General features: G+C 37.2%; 4 protein-coding genes and 2 non-coding genes across 10 annotated transcripts; 3 read left to right on the top strand and 3 right to left on the bottom strand.

The window, feature by feature from the left end:
- Positions 1 to 373: 373 nt before the first annotated feature.
- Positions 374 to 2,971, bottom strand: LOC133837231 (serine protease 7). The gene is given in 4 exon segments (XM_062267907.1): positions 374 to 1,044; positions 1,046 to 1,175; positions 1,758 to 2,424; positions 2,807 to 2,971. Coding segments are annotated over 4 exon segments (1,353 nt in total). The 5' UTR covers positions 2,898 to 2,971; the 3' UTR covers positions 374 to 579.
- A 2,164-nt stretch (positions 2,972 to 5,135) lies between these two features.
- On the bottom strand, positions 5,136 to 5,215 carry Trnal-uag (transfer RNA leucine (anticodon UAG)). The gene has a single exon. It is a non-coding gene; the product is annotated as a tRNA-Leu (tRNA).
- A 373-nt stretch (positions 5,216 to 5,588) lies between these two features.
- Trnal-uag (transfer RNA leucine (anticodon UAG)) lies at positions 5,589 to 5,668 on the bottom strand. Its single transcript has one exon. It is a non-coding gene; the product is annotated as a tRNA-Leu (tRNA).
- Positions 5,669 to 7,511: 1,843 nt separating this feature from the next.
- Positions 7,512 to 8,096, top strand: LOC133838942 (uncharacterized). Its single transcript, XM_062270216.1, has 3 exons — positions 7,512 to 7,618; positions 7,676 to 7,696; positions 7,755 to 8,096. Exons 1-3 carry the CDS (start codon positions 7,529 to 7,531, stop codon positions 8,028 to 8,030), a joined length of 387 nt encoding a protein of 128 aa, XP_062126200.1. The 5' UTR covers positions 7,512 to 7,528; the 3' UTR covers positions 8,031 to 8,096.
- Positions 8,097 to 10,681: 2,585 nt separating this feature from the next.
- LOC133839577 (streptococcal hemagglutinin) lies at positions 10,682 to 12,658 on the top strand. Its single transcript, XM_062271191.1, has 3 exons — positions 10,682 to 10,809; positions 10,877 to 10,975; positions 11,034 to 12,658. Exons 1-3 carry the CDS (start codon positions 10,717 to 10,719, stop codon positions 12,531 to 12,533), a joined length of 1,692 nt encoding a protein of 563 aa, XP_062127175.1. The 5' UTR covers positions 10,682 to 10,716; the 3' UTR covers positions 12,534 to 12,658.
- A 312-nt stretch (positions 12,659 to 12,970) lies between these two features.
- On the top strand, positions 12,971 to 14,777 carry LOC133839578 (uncharacterized). 5 transcript variants are annotated; one of them, XM_062271192.1, is made up of 13 exons: positions 12,972 to 13,266; positions 13,322 to 13,381; positions 13,442 to 13,474; positions 13,528 to 13,614; positions 13,669 to 13,773; positions 13,829 to 13,888; positions 13,950 to 13,982; positions 14,042 to 14,128; positions 14,183 to 14,290; positions 14,346 to 14,405; positions 14,467 to 14,499; positions 14,567 to 14,653; positions 14,713 to 14,777. In XM_062271192.1, exons 1-13 carry the CDS (start codon positions 13,012 to 13,014, stop codon positions 14,740 to 14,742), a joined length of 1,038 nt encoding a protein of 345 aa, XP_062127176.1. In that variant the 5' UTR covers positions 12,972 to 13,011; the 3' UTR covers positions 14,743 to 14,777. The 5 variants fall into 5 exon arrangements, with proteins under 5 accessions (XP_062127180.1, XP_062127177.1, XP_062127179.1 ...); XM_062271196.1 differs by lacking the exons at positions 13,950 to 13,982; positions 14,042 to 14,128; positions 14,183 to 14,290 and having other exon boundaries at positions 12,971 to 13,266; positions 13,829 to 13,855; positions 14,373 to 14,405; XM_062271193.1 differs by lacking the exons at positions 13,829 to 13,888; positions 13,950 to 13,982; positions 14,042 to 14,128 and having other exon boundaries at positions 12,971 to 13,266.
- Positions 14,778 to 23,485: the final 8,708 nt, after the last annotated feature.

The raw sequence follows: 23,485 nt of genomic DNA on the forward strand, positions 1-23,485 counted from the left end.
AGATTTTTAGATTATCAACATTCCTCAAAAGTCAATCAATTTAATTATGAACAACTTAGCATCAACTGTTTAATTATTGTAACCATGAAGTGGTCTATGAATAAGAGTAAAAGAGAAAAGAAACTCTGGGCAGAAGATAGCAATTTCCATGTTGATATGTCTTAAATAAGACTCAAACGTAGTCGGCAATAAAACGCAACCGACGCGCTGGTTGACCAAAGTCCAAGCAGCTGTTGACCGGAAGTTTTCTTGTGGTTTATGCTTATTGGCGGTGGCCAATTAAAGCGCGGTTGCAATGTCAATGGCTAGCGATTGTTTCGGCTGGAAAACCCAAACAATTTTTTTCTCCCCCACTTTAGAAACACACAGTTCATTCACATGTCTATTGGTTAATTGTTGTTTTTTTTATTATTTATCTACTAAATACACGAGTAGCTAACACTTATGAATAAATATATAATTGTGTGTTAAATGAATACATGAATAATTTGTGCGAATATGAGCGGCAAGATCACAATACGAGCTTTCGACTAAAACTAAAACTACTTAGCAACAACAAAAAAGAAAAGACTCTCTCGCTTAGGCTCTGATATTCTGCTTAATCCAGATGTCGTAGGCAGCAACGCTTGTATAGACACCCGGCCAATCCTTAAGGCCACACTTGTAGCCAAAGGAAACGATGCCCTCCAGCACCCACGAGTTGTCGCGGAATCGCATGAGCGGACCACCAGAGTCACCATCGCAGCTGTCCTGCGAGAATTCGCCACCCGCACAGAGCTGAGTGGGCATAATGCTAATCTTGCGCTCGGCAAACTTGTTGCGGCACTTTGCCGGCTCCACGTAGCCAACGACCAGCTTCTGCTTGATGGGACTGCGTGCGGTCTTGAGAGTGCGTCCAAAGCCAACTACGGTGTATTGCTGTCCGGCACGCTTCGTTTCCGGCGCCACCACAGAGGGCAGGCAGACAGGTTGAATGCTGTTCGAGTAGCGAACATCGCGTTCCAAACGCACCAGGCCAATGTCGTGCATTTGATTGGGGGGTCGTCTCCTTGTACAGCTCATGGACGCGCATCTCCTCGATGCCCAGGCGTTGGGCAGCCGGTGAACAGGCGCCGCCATTGGGCGGACAATCGACAGCGGTGCGCGTATCGTGCTCGCCAAGACGCGCCGAGACACTGTGGGGAAGTGGAAGTGGAAGTGTTTGTGTTAGTGTTAGTGTTAAAGGTGCTCATTAAGCAGGAAATCAGATATAGCTAATTGAATTTTAAAAGTGCGAACGTGCCAGCCAACCAGACTGGCAGTCAGGCACCCAAGCGAACCGGACCGGTCAAGTAAATTAAGAGCGTAACGAATTGTTATCCACTTTGAACCCGTTACCCCCCCGCCACCCTTCTCAGGTTGAGCAATGATTCATGCTAACAAGCAGCGCAAGCGTTTAAAATCTGGTTTCAGCGTTTAGCCAGCTAATTAATAATTCTTGAATTTAGAAAACAAAACAACAATAAATGAGCCAAAACAATATCCAATACTGTTTTTTTGTTTTGCTTCGGAGGGGAGTGTTACATTTGGGGATTCCTATTAAGCTAAATTGCCTTTGCTTGGAAAGCGTAGCTCAGTTCGAAGAACTCACTCACTCACAGCACAAGTGGCTCTCCAAATTATAATTAAGCATTTGGCTAGACTTTCGTTACGGATGTTAGAAATGCAAAACCAGTTCGCACCTAAAAGAATCCCCTTTTTATTTTTTCAAAACTTACAGTGGTCCAATTTCACGTACTATGCGTCCTGTCAGACAATGTGCTGCAGTCACAATATAACGTTGATTGATCAACGTTCCCGCACAGCTGGTGGAGAGTCCGTTGCCATTGAGGCGTCTGTATTCCAACAGCACTGTCCAGGGGAACTCATTGAGATCGGCATCCTCGCCACCGTAAATTTTGTTGTCGATGGTCACGCCACCACAGGCGGGAGGTTGGGGCAACAAACTGGAGCCGTCGCCTTGTTGTTGTTGCTGCACCTGTGGCTGTTGCGTTTGAGAGCGACCAAAACCTCTATCGTTGCTCTGTTCGTTGCCAAAACTCCAGGGACGCGTCTCCTGTCTGGGAAATAGCACCGTTCGTTGATCACTCGATGGTGCCTGATTCCAGCCATAGTCGAAGCTATTAAAGTTGTTATTAAAGCTCTCTCCAAAGTCGCCGTAGTCGGGAAAATTCGGCGTTATACGGCGACTGCGAGTATAACCTGTGTCCGCAGTGCAGCAGACAAAGGGACGATTATCGCTGCCCCGACCACAACCGGACTCTCGAACAAACTGTTTTTCATTGGGCGACAGATTCGGTTGCTGCAACACCGAATACAAGGTCTGGCACTCACTGATCTGCACACAGAGACCAGCTCGCTGATTGGGATTTATGCAGCGAGCATCTGCAAGAGAAGACAAACGATCAACAATCTGGTTCTTGGGGGAATCACGCGACTGCACACACGACTTGGGACATTCTTGCGGTTGTCACTACAAAAAATCAACAGTGTGTCGTTTGCTGTTTTGGAAAATTACCAAAAAAATATTGACAAAATTTCAATTGATTCATATATTGGTAATATCCCAAATTGCATTTGACACACGCGATGCAACACTTTAAAATTTCAATTGATTCATATATTGGTAATATCCCAATGTGCATTTGACACACTCGATGCATCACTTTAAATTTGCGCTTCCCCAAAGGGTTTTTCTTTTTTAATTTATAAGCCTAAGCACTGTTTGCACATTAAAATCACATTAATTGCTGTGGTCAACACTTACATCGACCATTTGTTAACTCCACTCCCCAAATGCACAGCAAAAATATAAACACTTTCATGATTGTGAACTTGTTAACACTCGAGTTTGGCATGCGATTTGTTTAAGCTCTGATTAAGCTGTGATTCCGTGTCCGAGACTAGAACTGCGACTGTGAACTGATGCAAGTGGACCGAGACTTTTTATAGCCGATCCACATAGCATGAGAGACAAGAACACAACCCGAGAGTCTCAGCTTGAGAGTTCGTATTATGAATACGACAACGAGAGTGTGTGAATATGGAGAACCGGTACTAAGAAGTCGCTCGCTCGTGCGCAAAGTTAATCAGCGGGTTGTGATCAACATCAATGAGACGCTTTTGTCTTGACCGAAAGGGGCTTAACTTGTGGTCAAGACAATTTCTAGCATTTAAAAGTTCCATCTTAGATAGCCGATATGCATGTCACTAGGTGACACTAAACAACCTCCGAAAACTACACTGACTACGGGAAAAATCTGGTCATCGAGTGAAGAGTGCGTTGTGGGTGCAATGAACTGAGCCAAAGTCACAAAAATTCGAAAAATCAAAAACCTCAAATCAATGACGTCTGCTCAGAATCCGTGTTCCGCTGCGTAACTTATTAGGTATGACGAAGTTTTTCATTCAATCGATTCTATATTGCGTATACCTTGGAACGAGTTGGGTTACTCATCTCTTCACAGTTAATTGTGCTCTACCACAATTTCACATGTTAAGCTAATTCATTTGGCGTCAATTTGTCGTGCTGCCAACCAGGTTCAAAGAGTCAAATGTTCGCAATTATCTAATGTGCGAATTTTATGTGATTTACACAGAAAACGAGCTGGAGAAAGATTTGTCAATATATTGAATAATAAACCCGCATCCCCGGGACTAACCTACCGCAGACCGTTAACTAGTTCTTAATGGTAAATGTTGACTTAACAGCTTCACATGTCATAAAATTTCCATAAACTGCGGCCGATCGTTGAGCTGAATCAACTGCATTGTACTATGTAACATATGAACTTCAAATATGATATATTAATGACTAACAGAATCCCACTGAACTAGGAATACGTATAAACTAGTTATTAATCCATATTCTATCTAAGTTGAGTTCACCACAACTTGATTAAACATTTAAATGAAGATGTTACCCATCCAAGTTGTTTATAGTTTTTCCCATTATCAGCATGATTAAGAAATATTACGTTTCAGATTAGATTAGCTTTTTGTACCAGGTGTTAAGTATTTTAACATAACATACACCTTATAATTTCGTCGCCTTTATTCCCTTTATTTATTAAGATACGTTAATTTTGTATTATAATTAAGACACTTATAATACTGCCGTTTTATTTAATGTGATTTTACATCTTATTATTAAATTAACTTATCAAGTTGGCAGCTAAATAAATACAGTATACGAATCTTTTTTGTTTATTACGTCTAATTAAATTTAAACGCAGACAGGCTTTAATTTTGAAGCAAATTATTTCGCAACCAAGCGACATCTTGGCTGAAGACATGTTAAATAACAATACGTGACCTTAAAGCTTTGATAGGCAGAATATAAACACATGCACAACGCAGTCATTAGATTCATTAAATACATTGTTATATAGAAATCAGTCGAGTAGACATAAAGTGACACATATTTCATAGAAAACATTCTCGGATCTAAATATGGAACACTTTTAATGATTAACATGTTTATATTCTAGCAATTAGATCCTGATGTACTTTATGTGCGTCAAGAAATATTCTGCGTCACGGGAAATCCGTTGCACAGTCATTCAAAATACACTTTCAACTCTACTCCAAATAGTAGTGTAGGTAGCACATTTACATTTTGAATAATTAGAGCACAGAAGTTTGCGTTTCTTTGCTTAAGAATATCTTTGCCATTCGCTTACCTAATTATGTATGTATTATATTTGAGTGAAGTAGGTTATAGGTTATTCTGCAGTTACCACAGCGGTTGACTCATTCATTGTGTATTTCAAAGTTCGCCCCGCAGCGAGGACAGTTTCTAGTTGGATGTGAAAACCGCGAAATCCTTTAATTTCCTGTCATTTCCCTTTCATTTCATTCTCAAATTGGACGGCCACTGCGGGTTACCAACAAGATCAACATGTTACCGCTGAAAGGAAAGGGTTCAAATAAATTCAAGTAACGCGCACGCTGGAAATGTCAAAGCCAGATAAACGTCTGTGCCGGAAAATGGGCGTGCAGATGGTCTAATTAAGCGTAGAGAAGTCACGGCTGCATGCAATAAAAGCACTTGCAACCACCAAAAATAAAAAAAAAAATAAAGGTTAATTCCTCTCTGACAGCGGTGGGATTCGAACCCACGCCCTTTCGGACTGGTGCCTAAAACCAGCGCCTTAGACCGCTCGGCCACGCTGCCGTATGGCGCCGATTTGTTTCAAGACCCACAACTTACATGGGATATTCTGATAGAATTGTTCTATTAGTAGAACTCATTATCCGTATTGTGTCTAATGCACGTGTAATGAATCATTGAACTTAAACATTAGTACAAAGTATTTGCTAAAATATGAAAGTGAAAGTCATTCACACAGGTTTTAAGATCTCCAGTCATTTGGCTCGCACTTATACGAATATTGCGACTTAAAACGAAATTCAATTAAAACGAAATTTATGTGATTTTTGATTTAATGATTTTCCAATGCCAATAACCCATATTACATTTGTATGTTTTCAGTGTAAAAATGTAATTTGAACAAAACGTAAAAAAATATATTATTCAAAAACTCATCTGACAGCGGTGGGATTCGAACCCACGCCCTTTCGGACTGGTGCCTAAAACCAGCGCCTTAGACCGCTCGGCCACGCTGCCTTTGCTGCTCTCGTGTCAAATGCACATTTTGAAGCAACAGCAGTGCGAGCCTCATAATGTGAAAATTCTGGCCTAACTTTGGGGATGATTTACAAAAGTGTTGCCTAACTGCTTTTACAAAAAGTAGCAAACTGAAATAGTAGTAGACTTGTATTCCTAATACCAATTAAAATTGTAGTATGTGAATAATATTCTTTTTAAGGTTTTTCATTACACATTTTTAATATAAAAATAAATAAAGAAAACAATAAATAATATATATTAAAAAAAAATAATAAACAAATAAATCGGAAAAATTATATACAAATATATATTAATAAATAAATAAATCGGAGCTATTCTTTACAAATTTGAATTTTAATAAAAAGTAAAATATACAAAATAATTAAATAAAAATACTAATTATCAAAGACTATAACTGAATATTACAATTTATTCAAGTTGTCTATCTGACAAATGATGAAGTCAGATATCGAGCAACAACTTATATAGATTATTTTAACTCGAATGATACCCATAAACTATGTTAGCTTTATTCACAATATGCATAAGTAAGCAATACCAAGAAAGCGATAGTAAAAAATCAACAATAGTATCTTTAGCAATAACAATGTCAAATGCTTTACGAGTCATTGCCATCTGGGCGATTCTAATTCATTGGCAAACACATTTTGATTTTGCGATAATGAGCGGGACACAAAAGACTTCAGCGAAGCGGGAACTCAACGCAGAAGGGAGAAAGGGCAAGATGTAAACGCTTACACCTTTGGGTGCCTTTGCCCTTGTAGGTCGAGGAAGTCTTTTTTGCACACACCCCGTAGATTTTTTTACGATTTGTGCATTTCGCAAATTCGCAGTCGGCATAAAAAAGCATTTCCCTTTTACTTCAGACAGTAGCATATTTTATAGCATTTTTATAGCGGTATAGTTTAGTTTTCGTTGTTTTTTTTTGCGTTGCATTTTACGATCATTTTATAACTTGTTTACATTAGGCCAAAGTGTAACGGGTAACCCTGGGAAGCATTTTATGCAAAAATCTATTAAAGCACTGGCGAGCTGCATAAAAATCACAATAAATGTTCATACGATTGAAATTGCGATTACGATTGCGGCGGTAAAGCCGCCACGGGATACGCGACCCTAACATTGACTCTGCCACACAAAACATTTAACACATTTCAGTGCTTGAAATTGAGTTTGAAGCGTCAAAGAGCGTTTCCAATGGGCCATGAAAGGCTTTGGAACACTCCACAATGAATCCCTTTGCACAGACAGCGTGCGATCATCCAGATGACAGAATGTCAACTTTGACATCGTCTAGCATTCTGTTAATTGTATTTATAATATCCAGTTCGGTTTATTCTTATAACTTGAATCGGTTTGAGAGCGCTTTGAATAATATGGCCAAAAGAATGAGAGAACATAGAGAAATCACTCCCGAGGAAAGCAATCATATATTAAATGAATCAGTAAGTAACTATATATATTAAACATTTTAAAAATAAAGTTAGTAAATTAATTAATTCTAGATTCAATTTGGTAAACAAATTGCGAGGATGGCAAAAAAGAATGCAAATACAAAAGCATTAAGCACATCTGAAGGTAAAACTTGGGGGATATACTTTGATTTTACACCAAATAAAAAGCAAAGTCGCACATCGAAAAACAAATTTCATTCATATCAATTTAACAACTGAAAAAAGGTGAATTTAAAATATAACTTTTCAAATATAGAGCTACTTATTATTAATTCTAATAAAGCAAAGAAAATTCTAATTTACTGCAACAAATCGATTTTCTAAATAAAGCTACATAGATTGTAAGTATATCTTGAATGAGACTAGTGCAAACTGAAGTAGAATGTTTCAATTTATGCAGCTGATTATACTGCTGCTTAGTGTGGTATACGAACTAAAAGCACTTCCTCGCCATCATATGGAGAAGAAGATGGTAAGTCATTTTTTTTGTTTTCTTAAATTAAAGCTAATGTAATTTCGTATTTAACAGCGCCATTTGGAAAAAAAGTTTGTAAGTGGTTCATAAATTTTCTTAAAAATAATAGCGAATATAAAATCATATTCAACAGCTCAACTTTGAAGATATGTTCAAGGATAACCAAAGTAAAAATCAATTCAAAATAGGAGCAGCAGATAATGCCATTGTGCGTTTAAAGTTTCCAGAGGCCAAAAACAAGAATCGTGCCAATATATACAGCCATAATAGTAAAAACCAAATTCAATATTTCTTAAACTTTGATTTTAAGAATTACCGAAACCCTAAAGAACCAACCAATGTCAGAGTTAAGCAGAGTCCGAGTCCCTTTAATGTTTTTCCTCTTAAAGGCGAAGATGTTTTTCCTTAAAAGTTCAAATATGTGAAACAAATAAAAATATTTATATGAATATGAGCGAAGATCACGTTTTACTGAAATTAAGGTACAATTTTGTTATGTACGATATTAAAAAAATTTAAAATCTTATATTAAGTGATTTGAAAATATAAATTTACAACAAGTTAGAATTTTAAGAATTTATTTTTCTACAGGATTTCTTTAGTTGAAAAGGTTGTCAATATTGTTAGCTGCGTTATCAGCAGCCTGGGCAACGTTCCTTCCGAAGGCGGCGCCATCGTTGTAGATGGTCTGTCCAGCGCTGGCTGCTTCCTGGGCGATTTTCTCGGCTGCCTGGGCAATGGTTTCGGCATCACTGTCCACGGATGCGGCCATGGCCAATTGGCAGACGACGGCCAAAACGAGGAAAAGGTAGACTAGGAACTTCATGTTGTTACTTCTTGCGACTGATGATGGCTCTAAGAATTCGACTCGTATTTATATGGAAAGCCAATTACGATATAACTGTCAACATGATGGATCAGTTCCCTACGCATAAGATATATATAGGTTAACAATAATCCACTTTGAGATATTACCGGACGTTGACAAAAAAAAAATAATAATAAAAAAAAAATTAAGGGTATTGCTCCAACACATTTATATCTGAAATGTGTCTGGCGATTGGGCAACCAGACGTAACAAAATAAATACGCATTAAAAAACTAATTTTGTTTACTGTACTTGAAGTTCGCAAAAGGAAAAAAACACAATCAATGCTTGCGGCACTCGAAAGTGGACTTTGCTCAATTGATTCATTATAATAAAGCTTGGGTAAATGGTGGTATATGAATTCTACATTATAAGTGCTAAAGTATTAAAAAAAATAAAGAAAAAAATGAGTGTACTCTATTTAATATGAAAACTTAATTAAAATTAAAATTATACAATTCTGTCTAAGACGATAATTATAGCTATTATTATTATTTAATTGCAGCAAACAGAACACGCAAAGCAATACATGGTATAAATTTCATATTCAAGTACATGAAGCAGATCGTTCATTCACATTCGTTCATTCATAATTTCGCCGATAACTTTAGCAGCTTTGCCTGCGAAAGATAAGTGCGAAAATAATGTAATTTATCAACTGCTGTTGATGAGTTCAAAACAATCGATAATACACGAACACGAGCCAAGGTTTGGCATTAAGGTATTAATCGATAAACAAATCTAAAAGTTACAGAACCAATTGCTGATAACGTTTTTTAAGTTATTGTTTTTGTTTTCTGTAATCTAAATTTATTAATAAAACAAGCACCATAACAACACAACGTATTCAATTTAAATATCAACCTAATAGTATGAGAACAAAAATAACGTTTAAAAAACAATTTCTTAAAAATAAATAACATTTCTTATATCAATTTTCTATTTTATATAAAAAATATCATAAAAAGTTTCCTATTTTCATTTTCCAATAAATATATGAAGTTGAATTTCACAAAAGTTGATAACAATAAATGTCAACCCCAATACCAAAAAATTTGCGCGCTAAGTAAACACAAACAGTCGTCATTAAATTATTTGTAAAAAAAAAAACACCGAATCCGAAAGCGATTATAAAAGTGTTTCAGAGGTATTTGTGATGACGCACAAATTAACCAGCAGAGACAGAGAGACAATTCCAATTGAGTCTGAAGATAAGCACGTTCCAGCTATTTTAAGAATATTAAGCTACTGGTAAGCAGCAATGGGGGGAAGTTTTAAATGTAAGTTTCACGGTATTATTAATGCTTATTTGATTATATTCTATAAAGTAAATAAAGTAGATATTGATATGACATTCAAAAAACCCAGAGAAATAAAGTCGTCATAATCGATCGTTGTTATTTCCATTATATTTATATTTGGATCTATTTCGAGGTTTATATTTTTTACAGTACACAACCTTATTACGTTTAGAGCTCGAATTCTATAATCGCATTTTAAAGAGATTTGAATCTTTTAATAGGAATACTATTTAGATAGTGAGGGAGAAATAAAACAAATGTTGCCTATCATAAAGGCGCTGAATTTTAGAATTTATACATTTTGGTTTTACTGCTTGTTACTAGTTGTAGATTATTAATCACTTAGACAATTAATAAATCTTCTAATGAATTGATTCTTTTGAGGTAGACATATCATATTTATATTTAAAATTATATTACTTTTATCATAATTATTTGATTCTGTAATAATTATTACTCAAATGTCAATCTCAATTATAAACTAAGCATTCAAGTTAATCATTTCTCAGAAACAGATATTTGATTACGTTTATGGAGAAATATACTTTTTTTAAATTCATACTTTTTGTAATTGAAAATTGTTCAAATATGGAATGCTTTCAGTTTGATTCAAATCGAAACAATTCGATTTGTGTACAATTACAAAAGTATATCAATCGAAATTCTACAACATGGAAACAATTACGATAGGTAATTGAAATTGGGTATATTTTATGCGTAATTGTTTAGACGACAATACGTCTTGCTATAGATAAACCTTAGATATACTTAAGTACTACCCGAAAATTCCCTAGATAGCTGGCGCTACATAAAATTGTTAATGATAACAATATCGTAATTTATCGAATGCTACTTCACTATAAATGCCGGTGCGAATCGCGAAAATTGTCAGTTAAAATTATAATTTGTATAAAGAAAGTTTCAACATGAAATTTATAGCCAGCCTTGTGTTGGCATTGGCCCTTGTGGCACATAATACAAGTGCACGTAGCTTGTTGGGAGAGCTCGGTCAAGATTTTGTATGTGATTGTGGTCTATAAATACTTAAAGATCTATGTTATATTCATAAAGTGTATTGATTTGTAGGGCAACTTTGGCAATCAAATTGGACAGGCGGCTTCACAGTTTGGCAATGATATCGGACAAGCAGCCAACAGCCTTGGCAATGAACTTTCCAACGATGGTGTAAGTTTTATTCTTAAATATTTAAACAGAACTACTTTTAATCGCAAATATATTTCAGGATGACATTGGATCAGCTGCCGCTGATGCTGGAGAGAGTGTTGCTTCCGATGCTACCAAAGCTGCAGACACCATAGCTTCAAATGCCACTAAAGTTTACCACGATGTGGGTTCGGCTGCCACCAAGGCTGGACAAAGTATCGCTTCGTCTGCTGTGAGTGCTGCCAACAATGTTGCTTCGTCTGCTGTGAGTGCTGCCAACAATGTTGCTTCCGATGCCACCAATGTGTATCACGATGTGGGTTCAGCTGCCACCAAGGCTGGCGAGAGTGTTGCCTCATCAGCCGTCAGTGCTGCCGATAACGTTGCCTCATCTGCCGTGAATGTGTATCATGATGTTGCCTCATCTGCCACCAAGGCTGCGGATACCATTGCAGCAAATGCCACCAAAGTGTACCACGATGTTGCCTCGGCTGCCACCAATGCTGGCGAGAGCATTGCTTCGTCTGCTGTGAGTGCTGCCGATAATATCGCCAATGCTGCCACCAACATTTGGAACTCGATAGCAAACGATGCTACCAATGCTGCTGATAATGTTGCTTCAGATGCTACGAATGTTTACAACAATGTTGCCTCGGCTGCCGTGAGTGCTGCGGATACAATTGCTGCAAATGCCACCAAAGTTTACAACAATGTTGCTTCCGCTGCCACCAATGCTGGTGAAACAGTCGCCTCTGATGCCACCAATGCTGCCGATAATGTTGCCTCTGCTGCTGTTAGTGATGCAGATAAAGTTGCATCAGATGCTACCAATGTTTACCACGCTGTCGGTTCAGCTGCCACCAATGCTGGTGAGAGTATTGCCTCATCTGCCGTCAGTGCTGCCGATAATGTTGCCTCGGCTTCCGTGAGTGCTGCCGATAATGTTGCCTCAGCAGCCGTCAGTGATGCCAACAATGTGGCTTCATCGGCCGTCAGTGCTGCCGACAACGTTGCCTCTTCCTCCGTCAGTGCTGCCGATAAGGTTGCTTCTGCCTCCGTCAGTGCTGCCGATAAAGTTGCCTCCTCTGCCGTGAGTGCTGCCGATAAGGTTGCTTCTTCCTCCGTCAGTGCTGCCGATAAGGTTGCTTCTGCCTCCGTCAGTGCTGCCGATAAGGTTGCTTCATCTGCCGTCAGTGCTGCCAATAAAGTTGCATCGTCCGCTGTGAGTGCTGCCAACAATGTTGCGTCTTCTGCCGTCAGTGCTGCCAACAACGTTGCTTCAGCTGCGGCTTCTGATGCCTCATCCGATGCATCGAGTGTTGCCAGCAGCGTTGACTCGGCTGCCTCCAGTGTGGACAAGGCAGTTGCTTCGGATGCCTCCAGTGTGGCCAGCACTGTGGCCAAGGATGCAACAACTGCAGCTGGCGGTATTGTCGTCGATGCTGGACACATTGCCACCGATGCAGCTGGTGCTGCCATCGGCATTGCTGGTGCTGCAACAAATGTTGCTGCTGGCGTTGTTGGTGGTGCACTCAATATTACCAGCAACATACTCGGTGGCATTGCCAACCTACTTTAAAGTTAAAAATATATACAAAACTATATATGTACATAACACTATCGAAAACAAAAAAAGATAATAACATACACACTTTTTATAAACATAATCAGTCTAACGATTAAATGATTATTATTGCATTGCAACTTTTTGTGGTTATTTTAAGAAACGTTCGATAGGATTTCCCAGGGGGCACTTTCTTAGATTATATAATTTGCCAATTGCGTAGTAATTGTTATTCGTATCGAAAAACTGGGGAAATCTTCAATCAGTTAACCAGCTGCACAGTCTAGCCGACTCCCCGATAAGAAAATCATACATCAATCAGTGCATAGCGCCGACAGCCAACCAATGACTTATTGGCCACTTGAGAAGCGCAAGAAGCGCGATTTTAGGGCATTCAATTACGTGTTTATTGCGATCTAAAACTAATGGCACAAAGTATATAAATCAAGTTGTTAGCCAAGCAACTCAAACAGTTCAGTTCCAAACACTCAACATGCAAGTTAAAATTTTTACTCTATTTGCCATCGTTTTGGTGGCTCAACAATGCAACGCTGCCAGCATTTCATTTGGCGATCTGATGGGAGATATTTCCAAGATTGCTGTCGCCGGTGAAAAGCTAAGACACCAAATAGAAAACCAGCTAGGATCAGCTGCTCAAAGCGCACAGCTTGATATTGTCAAGCCTGAGCCATACAATATTCTTGGCGATGCTTTGGGAGCAATGGGAAATGCTCTTGGTGACTTGGCTGTAAGTTAAAGCAGTTTCATAGCTGAATGATATCTAAAGAAGATACTCTTTCTAGAACGTCATTACCAGCCTCAGTGTGCAGGTCAAGATGGAGCCAGAAGCTCGCAGTGTCTCCGTAAGTTTCAATCATATGTCTAGCTTAATAAATATTAAGTAAATTTCTATGCTCCTTTAGACTTCAGGTGCTGCCATCATCGGTGAACTTGGCGTAAGTATAAATATCTAAATATAATTCAAATTATTAACTAATTCGATTTGCAGGCCGTTAGCGCCAAGACAATTGCCGCTGCTGCCGATGCTGCTGCTCCCTATATCAAGAAACTGAATCAAGCCTTGGGAGATCTCGCTGTAAGTTGGAAAGATTTATAATCAAATGTAGTCTAAGGGTATCCATTTTTTTAGAACACCATTACTAGCCTTCGTGTGCAAGACACTGTTCAACCCGAGTCTTATAATCTGCTTGGCGACGCTCTGGGATCAATGGGCACAGCTCTGGGTGATTTGGCTGTAAGTTATAGGAGATTTTGAACTTAATGTAAACTAAAAAAATTCCTCTTTCTAGAACACCATTACTAGCCTAAGTGTTGAGGTCAAGATGGAGCCAGAAGCCCGCAGTGTCTCGGTAAGTTTTCTTAAAATTTTGTTTAAAATATTAAATTTAAATATTCGTATATTTTTGCTAGACTTCAGGAGCTGCTATCATCGGTGAACTTGGTGTAAGTACTAATATCAAATACAAAATTTTATTATCAACTAATGTATTTACAATTTGCAGTCCGTTAGCGCCAAGACAATTGCCGCTGCTGCTGATGCTGCTTCTCCCTATGTGAGCAAACTTAATGATGCCCTGGGAGATCTGGCTGTAAGTTAAACAATTATTTAACTAAATCCAAACTGAGAAAATCCTTTTTTTTAGAACACCATTACTAGCCTGAATATGCAGGTGGATACTGTCGAACCTGAGTCCTATAATCTGCTTGGTGATGCTCTGGGATCAATGGGCACAGCTCTTGGTGATTTGGCTGTAAGTTAAGAAAGATTTCTAACTTAATGTAAACTAAGAATATTTCATTTTCTAGAACACCATTACCAGCTTAAGTGTGCAGACTAAGATGCAGCCAGAAGCTCGCAGTGTTTCAGTAAGTTTCGAAAATAAATTATAATACCTAAATCATTAAATTTAATTATATTCTCCCTTAGACTTCAGGCGCTGCCATCATCGGTGAACTAGGCGTAAGTATTAATTATTCACTTTTTAAATAAAATTTCAATCATCAACTAATTTTTACACAATTTGCAGTCCGTAAGCGCTAAGGATATTGCCGCTGCCGCCGATGCCGCTTCTCCTTATGTGAGCAAGCTGAACGATGCCCTGGGAGATCTGGCTGTAAGTTTCATGTAAGATAATCTTTCAAATGCTTTGCTAATTGAGTGATTCTATTACAGAACACCATCACCAATCTGTCGGTGAATTAATGAAATGTTTTCATAAATAAATGCATATACTTCAATTCGCATTCGTAGTTTATTAATCAGTTTATGAGCTAAGCACTGAGGGCTGCTTCTTTGTTCGTTTTGATTCCCATTTTTTTGTTCATTTTCAATTAAGTGAGTTTATCAACAAGTTTAACATCAATTAGTGGAACGGACCTTGTGCTTGTGCTCTTGTTTTGAAACCCAAGAACTGTAAACAAGGTCACTCGAGGGAGATGTGTGTACGCTCAAGTTCCAAGTTAAAATTTCATACAGCTGGCATTTGCCTGTTCTCAGTTCCTGTTCTCTGTTCAGCAGGTCTTCATCTTCATGTTGTGTTGATCTACAAACTAGCAATGAAATGGGGTCAAATGATACGTGAATCAAAATCGAAACACGTGATTCCCTACAATATTAGGGGATCAAATTACCCGAAAAATAAACAACCCAGCCCCATCGTCAGCCACCAGCATCAAAAATCTCTGCTGCACATTTTCAAGTGTATACACTATCAAAGAGTACTTGAGCAATCAATTATAATACTAACACACATATTAGCTATGTTGTTTATCGAAGTGAAGAGACTAAAAGTATTAAGAGATAATCAATAACTTAAAGGAAAATAAATTCAAATATGTTATTGGTTAAATTAAGCAGATTAAAAAAAGGTAAATTGGAAGGTAAATTGGTTATAAAAAAAGACATTTCCCTCAAATTGTACCTTTTCTAATAAAAAATTGAATTAAAAGAAATAACAAAACTATTTTAAATATTCAGAAACCATTACTTAAAAAAACGATTAATAAACTGAAGTTTTATCACATAAAAATTATTATATTTTCCTTATTGAAACTTCATCAGAATATTAGTTCGCAATTGAATCTTATACAGAGTAACAGATTATTATCATAAAGAGTGTGAAGTCGTCAAATTGTATTAATAACTGATTATCAGTTCATTATAATATAGTGTATGCATTCTTCGACTTTCCTTAATAAACAGCTGTTTATTTCTTCTTTTTTTTTTAATATTTTTCTTACTACAAGTAGTTGCTGAGGCTTTTGCTTTTGCTTTTGACAGTTGCTCAGTTGTCGGTTCTTTCAGATGCTTTCGTGCATCTGAAACTGGGTCATATCGAGGGGTGAGTCGCATAGCCGCTGCCGTTGCCATCGTCGTCATAAGAATCTAGACGACAAGCGGAAGACAAACCATTCCATCCATTCCATACTCATACCATGCATACTCACATGCATATGTCGGTGTTGTTTTTATTGCTGAAGTTCTTTTTTGTTGGCGCTGTTGTTGTTTTTGTTATTATTGCCTGCTATTAAGTCGCTTTATTGAGCGGCAAATTTCGATTGTTTGGCAACAGGAAAACCTACAACTTATACGCACGACTTTCCACAAATCGTGCAGGCCATAAAACCGAACTGAGCTGTAATTATGAACCCGAAAAAAAAATTTACAAGCATTTTGTTAATTAATTTCGGCACCCAAGAAAAACGATATAAGGGAACCCTTTCAGTGCAGCACGCCCCCAAAAGCCAAAGTCGGATATATTTATGCATTCAAATATACGTATATTATTTTATATCAATTAAAATTCAAAAGCCATTGGCAAACAAACACCTAAGCACGACTCGCAGTGCGTGTAACTGAAAAATTATGACAAGTTTTTTGGTTCATAAAATAGGTGACGGAAGGCGAGAGTAGGATGGAAGATACCCCGTAATGAGATGCGATTTACCACATGAATTGTAATTATTTTACGCAAAAATTCATTACTCTCATTATTCTATGTTTTTAACAACCTTTACTGACTGCGTTTTAAAGGATATAATATTTAAGTACGTATTGAATTCGAATTCTAAAATAAACAAACTGATAAGAAGTTGCAATAAATATGACTATGAATGAATCTTATGGTTCTGAACGATCAATTGCAAATTTTAATATATTCCAAAATAAATAAACTTAACAGAAATTTCACTAAATATGGCATGATTTATAGTTCAGAATTATCAAATTGGAATAATAATCTATAAAACAAATTCGCTAAACATTAATGTTTCAAAATTTCGATCTTAGTTCATTTTCCATACAGCTTATTCTATTAACAGTCTTTGCTGCTGATATTTACAGGGTATTCAAGTATGCTCTGTCAGCAACAAGTCAACGCGTCGCATCGCGTCGGCGTGTTAAAGGCCCATTTATTGGTCCGGTTGACAGCTCAAGACCTCAAAACGGAATTAGCTTTGAATGTATACAAAAATACGAAACCCGTTTGCGGGTGTAATTTAATAATTAAATTACCTTCTGGCTGTTCGACTCGGTCAACTATTTGCCTTCAAAAGGATAGTGTATTTGTGTATAAAAAAACAGAATAAAATAATGGCAACAAGCGTTGGGAGTTGGCATCGGAATTGAGAGTTGAGAACCGGTTCGCAGACGTTTCTATGTTAGTGGTCAAGGTCTAAGGAGCAGCAGACAATGGGACACCCGGACAAGCGGACAGCGGACAGTGGACAACGGACAAACAGAACGCAGTCAAAAGCAGAATAAACAATAACATCATCGCAAACAGAGAGAGAGAGAAAGGGAGAGCAGCTGAAGCAGTTCAGAAAAAATACTCGTAAATGCAAAAAGTAGAATCAAAAAAGAAGCGACGAGAATTGCATAAACATTGAAGTTGTTCTCTGTATTATATACACATTGTACACATACATATATATATATATGTATTATACCCATACATACATACATATGCAGGCATATAAGAATGTACATAAGTAGAATGTACAAAGCTTGCGAATGCTGAGCTAAAAAATAGACCGACAAAAAAATTAGGGTGATTCACTGTAGCAATTGCAATTTACTTGACTGAAGCTCAACTTGAAAGTGAAATTGGGTGTGACGCTTAAGAACTTTGCGCATATTGACGATTCTTTTGAAAATATACAATTTAATTTCAAGAGAAATTTCACTAAATAAAAACATTTTAAATATGAAACATTTTACATGGTTTCGAATTATAAAACTGAAATGGTAATCTAATGAATACTAAATTCTCAATTATTTAAACTTAATCAAATGATTAAATTATTTATTTAGTATTTATTTTAGTATAACAACATATTTAGGAAAAACTTATTTGAGGTAAATTTCATACTCATATATTTAGGACGTAAAATAAATAAACTAAAATTATATTTGTTTTCTCAATTATATTTGTTTTACATTTTACTCTATAGAATTCTAAATTTATATTAAATAAAGTGAATATGCTACGAGAATAATATTTTTTAAAAAAGTATACTCAGCAAAAATGATCAGACCAATTCCCAAATCTAAAATAGATTTGTGAGTTATTTTTAATAGTTTAAATAATTGATGCAGGTAATTCATAATGCAAACTTCCCTAACTGAAATAGTACAAAATAATTGTTAACTTTTAAATGTACTCACTATTTAAAAACACACCACCCTCCTAGCGACTGCACTTCTTTCTTTTCTTTTTTTTGACTTTTGAGTAACCCTAATGCGCGCATGCATCATGCAACAGCAACGTGATTGCACTGCCGCCGAAAGTTGCATGCAATGGTGAGAGTATGTGTAAGTGTGTTTAAGGGACAATTTGACTGTGTTTGTGTGCCAAAAGGGTTGCCAAACCACTTGCCTTATATACAAAATGGCATATACACGCACACATACATACATACAATGCATGCCCACAAAAAAAAATGAAAACAACAACAACAAAAGCGGGCTGAAAAATCCCTATAATGAAATTTTTAGCAATGCGAATACATACTACAACAAAAAATGCGCCTGCTGCTCACAAAGTTGGAAGTGAAAACTGGTTTTTATTGATTCGTCGTCGTCGTTGTTGTTGTCGTTGCACTCCCCTTAAGTGCCCTAAAGCAGATGCCAAAGGTTGCCTTATCTTATCGACCACGACCACGATGTGGCCAACTTCTTGGAACGGACACTTGACCAAAACTCAACAAAAAAAAAAGAGGCAGACAAAGACCAAAAAGCAAGCCAGGCGAATCTTTCATTCAAATCGAAAAGAAACTGCAGTGCCAAGTATTAATCGTCACAATTTTCAGCTGTCAACTGTCAACTCAAAATGGGTCTGCAATAAAACTTTCGTGTGTCTAAGCGACACTTCACACGCACAACAGCAACAACAACAACAGCTTCATTAACATTAATTAATGCCTGAGCACACACTCACTCCCAAGGACCATGGACCCGCAAAGCGGCGACGATAGGTGTCAAAGGGGGTCGTCATCATTAGGCGCATATCAGTTCGGCTCAAAGGTTTCCATTTTTTCTTTTTTTTTGTTGGGCAACCGAAAAAATATTCACAAATTAAATTAAATGAAGTGAGTGTGAAAATGTGCGGGGTGTGAGTTGAACAACAACGAAAAGCCGCACAACAAACATTAAACATTAAACAGCCAAAACAGTCAGTCGGGGCTGGGCCGAAAAGGAAATACGCTCAAGTGATTTTCATACCAAGTCGTGTCGCCTGTCAACTTGTTGTTGTCGGTATTGTTGTTGTTGTTGGTGTTTGGTCTGTGTTGATGTAAAAATCAAGATAAGCAAATTGTTGCCGAAAAATGTTGGCAGCACAAAGGAAGCGATTTGGACGTTTTAATGATGATAGAGCATGACACAGAATAAATGAAAAATACAAAATCCATTTAAATTGTAGTATATCAAAGTACGTATATATATATTCTAAAAAGGGGGAGAAGAAAAAGAAAACGCGTGTGTTTCACAGCGCAACAAACACTTGAATACCTTTTGAGAATGGTGATGAGTGTCGATTGCACTATTGTTTAACTATTTGTCAAAGAAATTTGATGACAAATCTGTCAAAAAAGAAAATTGAATTACTAGGAAGATATAAACTGATCAATCTGAAATTTGGAAAACTCGAACGATAAACGAAAACAATTGATTGCAAATAAAAAATTGTAAATATTTTACTATACAATGCATTATTTTCAGGCACAACAATATTGCCGACTCAATGCTAAGATTAAAATAAAAATATAAATATATTTATACAACTATTACAAGAATATATCTTCTAAAGGGAAAATGTCGCCTAAAATATTTCTAGCATTTGTAGAATGTGTAAATATTAAAAAAAAAATTCAGTTTAAACAAAAATGCCTCAAAAAGAAAAATACTTTTTGATCCCATATATCCCATAAATATAATTTAATTTTAAATAGCATATTTCCACATAAAAAATAATCATATATGTTAGTCCATATAAAAAGGGAAACAAACTAAAAATTTTCAAATACGAAATACAATTTTCTTTATATTTGGCATATTAAAGATATAAATATTGATGTCTTGCCCATTATATACAAAATAATAACATATAAATATAATTTAGTTTCAAATATAACGAAGTAAAGCTTGAATTTGTTATTCTCCCACTATAAAAGGGAAATAAATAAAAAAAAAACTGAAAATTGGCCAAATACGAAAAAAAGTTTCCCCTTTTCGTTAAAAGTTTGTCCTTGAATTTGAACATGCTATAAATGGAATACACATACTTGCTACAAAGCCAAACCGAATTGTATGTATTTGCGGATGAATATGTATAAATAAACATATGCCCAATTTGAAGTAGTAGCAGGCTGAATGCAGCACATGCCACTGATGATGTTTGCCTGACATGAACAAAAGTTTCGATAATTATAATAATACATTTTTCATGCGCGGTTTGTCTGTCGCCGTTGCCTGTCAAATTGTCGTTGTCATAAAAATGAAATGACCAAAAAAACATACACAACAACAACGTCAAGTGTGTGCAAATGATGATGTATGTTTGTGTGTGTATCTGTATCTGCATCTGTGTTTGTAGCTTTTGCTATAGCTCTTAGCGCAACCTGTTTCACATGTGCAGCAGAGCAACTCCTGCCCCTACCCAAAAAAATAAAAAGACATATATATATAAAAAAAAAAAAGAGCAGCAACTGAAGGCGACAGCCAGTTGATTATTATAATTTTGGTGGCTTTTAGCGTTTTGTGCTCCTTTTTTCGGGTCTCTTGGGCAAGGTGTGAGCGTGTCTGTGTGTCCTTTTTGCGCAACAAGTGCAAAACTTTTGGCCCAGACATCAGATCTGTGTTTTGATTTCATTTGAATGGCAGTGATTGGGAACCGGTCCTCAAAACTGGTTATTCAAAAAAATTGCGAAAAAAACAACACAAAAATTTCAAGTTCAAAAGTGAAATAAGTGAAACAAGTTGCTCCATTTAAATCGAGACCGAGAAACTACCCGCAATATTTTTTGGGGGAGCAGACAACTACTTAAATGTTGGACACCCCTATGAAGGTCTTGCTGTCAACTGATAAAGAGATAATGCGGCTGCAAAAATTAAACAAAAGTAAGACAAGACAAGACGAAAAACACGTCGAAGATTTGATACTCTCAGAGAAGTAAGTTTATTCCAAAACATTCTATATGATGTTTTATTGAGAAAGAAGGTTTTATGTGTTTTAGTTTACAACTTTCCGAATTGAACGATTAGTTGTAAGACTTCAAGCATTGCATATATAGTTTATGGGATCGTGACTAAATTAAAATACCCTTTGCAAAGGGTATTAAAAAAGCCCAGACTGCCGTCTGTCCGTCCGTTTCTCGGGCTAGCTGTGCAGTCAGCCCGCACATATAAGGCATTGGCAATGATATCATCACCACAGACAAACTCACAGATACACACGCAAAAAGAGTAAAAGAGAGAGAAGAAGAGAGAGGGAGACTGAAACCGCAGATACTTAAGTATCTGGCGAGGCAGAGGCATTATTTTTGTATTTCACTCTTTCCACTGCAAATGTTGATAATTTGAAGCATGAAATGCAGAAATACCGCACACACACACATACAAGTTCAAGTTTGACATACAGGATCCCATTCAAGGCCCCAACAACAGCAACAGCAATAAAAACACAAAACGAGAGAGGCAAAAATCGCAAACAAGTTTCGCTTTTATTTAGTGCCTCGAGCAGCGCCAAGTTGCAGATTCCACATGCAGTTGTATGTGTGAGTACATACATATATATAATGTTATATACATACATCAGCGTCCCGTCGTCGTCGTCGTTACGTGCCACAGCATAAAAATGGAACAACTTATGTACGTGTGGACCGCGAGTCCAAAACGATCGCAAAACGGGCCTGCGACTTCGTCTCCGTCTCTGTCTCCATCTCTGTCTCCGTCTCCGTCTCTGTCGCTGTCTCTGGAGTAGACGGCGCACTTAATGCTCCACTGATTGCACAACGATCGGCGCTGCTGCGCAAACGCAAACAGCAAACACAAACAGCACCATAAAAGGGCGCTGAAGCATACGCAGCCACAGAATTGCAGCGCTCAGATACAATTGTATCTGCACGTTAAAGGGAGGAGTACGAAGAAAGAGAGAAACTCCTCTCAGTGGCAGGGCCAGTCGGTGTCAGTAGGTAGACTCCACATGCATCTATCTATGTGTGTCAGGCCAAGGAGTTGGGAATTAAAGTAAGGCAGGAGGTTTCTTGTGCCAACCATATGTTTTAGGTCGCATGTTGTATCTGCCAGATACAGCGTTTTGTTTGCTGCTGCTCTTTTGTCGCTAGCTTAGCGCATCGCGCACACACAATGGCCATTTAATTATTTGTTGTACTGCCACAGAAGTTGTCAGCGAGAACTGGGCATGGCCCTCCGACAAGACTGGAATTGCAACATTGTTGCACTGGGCCAAGCAGGGGGCACACGTTTATTAAAACCGATTTCCCAAGCAACAGCAAACCAGAAGGATGTATCGCTCTCAGTTGTTGCACTGCGCTTGATTAATCGCAAATCGTGCGCACACTATCGTCCAGCGATCACGTTTCCACTGCCCAGGCTCTTTAAAAATAGTCGGCACGCTCGATTGCCCTGTCTCAGATACACTCAGATATCGCTCACAGCTCACAGCTACACAGCTTACACAGCCCTGTGGTAAGCTCGGCAACGTATTCATCATCAAGGGGAAATGGCTTCCCGAGTCGAACTAATCACTGGAATTCAGCTCATCTCATTTACCATTGACCAAGCCAAAGAATCGTTAATTTTTTCTATTTACTAATTTTATAAAAATTGCTAGCATCCTACAATATTTTGCTCTAAGAGAAAACACCTTTTTAATAAAATTTCATATCTTTGCATTGAAGATTCAATATGTTTTGTAACATCGAAAAATCTTTTTGAATTATTGCCATATTTTTCATGTGAATAGTTTAAGTCTTCTAACATCATCAATGCATTCTGCATATTTTTATACCCGCTACTTAAAGGGTAGAAGAGAATTCCAACTTTTTGCCTCCAGGAAAAGTATTAAACGGGCAAAAAGAGGCATCAATATAGGATTATAAGGATAGAAATATGATTATTTTCGACAGCATTGAAATCAATACTATACCTATTTACTATACCTATATAGCAAATATAGTCTTTAACATATTTCAGTGTTATTTCGGTATATTAATGAATTAAATTATATATTTGAATTAAACATTTTAAGTGTTCCGATATCATCAATGTACTATGTCCACAAATAAAAAAAAGAAAAGGAAAAAGACGCTTTTAAATCTTTAATACTATATTTTTTAATGGGTGTTTCTTTATTTTTGAATTATCGTTTGAAGTGCTTAAACATTATCAATTTATTATGCACATTTTTAATAACATGTATATAACC

This window comes from Drosophila sulfurigaster, chromosome 2R (assembly GCF_023558435.1).
Source record: "Drosophila sulfurigaster albostrigata strain 15112-1811.04 chromosome 2R, ASM2355843v2, whole genome shotgun sequence".
Lineage (NCBI taxonomy): Eukaryota > Metazoa > Arthropoda > Insecta > Diptera > Drosophilidae > Drosophila > Drosophila sulfurigaster.

Bases quoted from the DNA above. Each gene is read 5' to 3' on its own strand.
- LOC133839578 (XM_062271192.1), top strand. From the start codon at position 13,012: ATGCAAGTTAAAATTTTTACTCTATTTGCCATCGTTTTGGTGGCTCAA. The intron at 13,382-13,441 runs GTAAGTTTCAAT...ATGCTCCTTTAG, and splicing joins CAGAAGCTCGCAGTGTCTCC to ACTTCAGGTGCTGCCATCAT. The intron at 13,889-13,949 runs GTAAGTTTTCTT...TATTTTTGCTAG, and splicing joins CAGAAGCCCGCAGTGTCTCG to ACTTCAGGAGCTGCTATCAT.
- LOC133839577 (XM_062271191.1), top strand. From the start codon at position 10,717: ATGAAATTTATAGCCAGCCTTGTGTTGGCATTGGCCCTTGTGGCACAT. The intron at 10,810-10,876 runs GTATGTGATTGT...ATTGATTTGTAG, and splicing joins GAGAGCTCGGTCAAGATTTT to GGCAACTTTGGCAATCAAAT. The intron at 10,976-11,033 runs GTAAGTTTTATT...AATATATTTCAG, and splicing joins ATGAACTTTCCAACGATGGT to GATGACATTGGATCAGCTGC.
- LOC133838942 (XM_062270216.1), top strand. From the start codon at position 7,529: ATGTTTCAATTTATGCAGCTGATTATACTGCTGCTTAGTGTGGTATAC. The intron at 7,619-7,675 runs GTAAGTCATTTT...CGTATTTAACAG, and splicing joins ATCATATGGAGAAGAAGATG to CGCCATTTGGAAAAAAAGTT. The intron at 7,697-7,754 runs GTAAGTGGTTCA...CATATTCAACAG, and splicing joins GCCATTTGGAAAAAAAGTTT to CTCAACTTTGAAGATATGTT.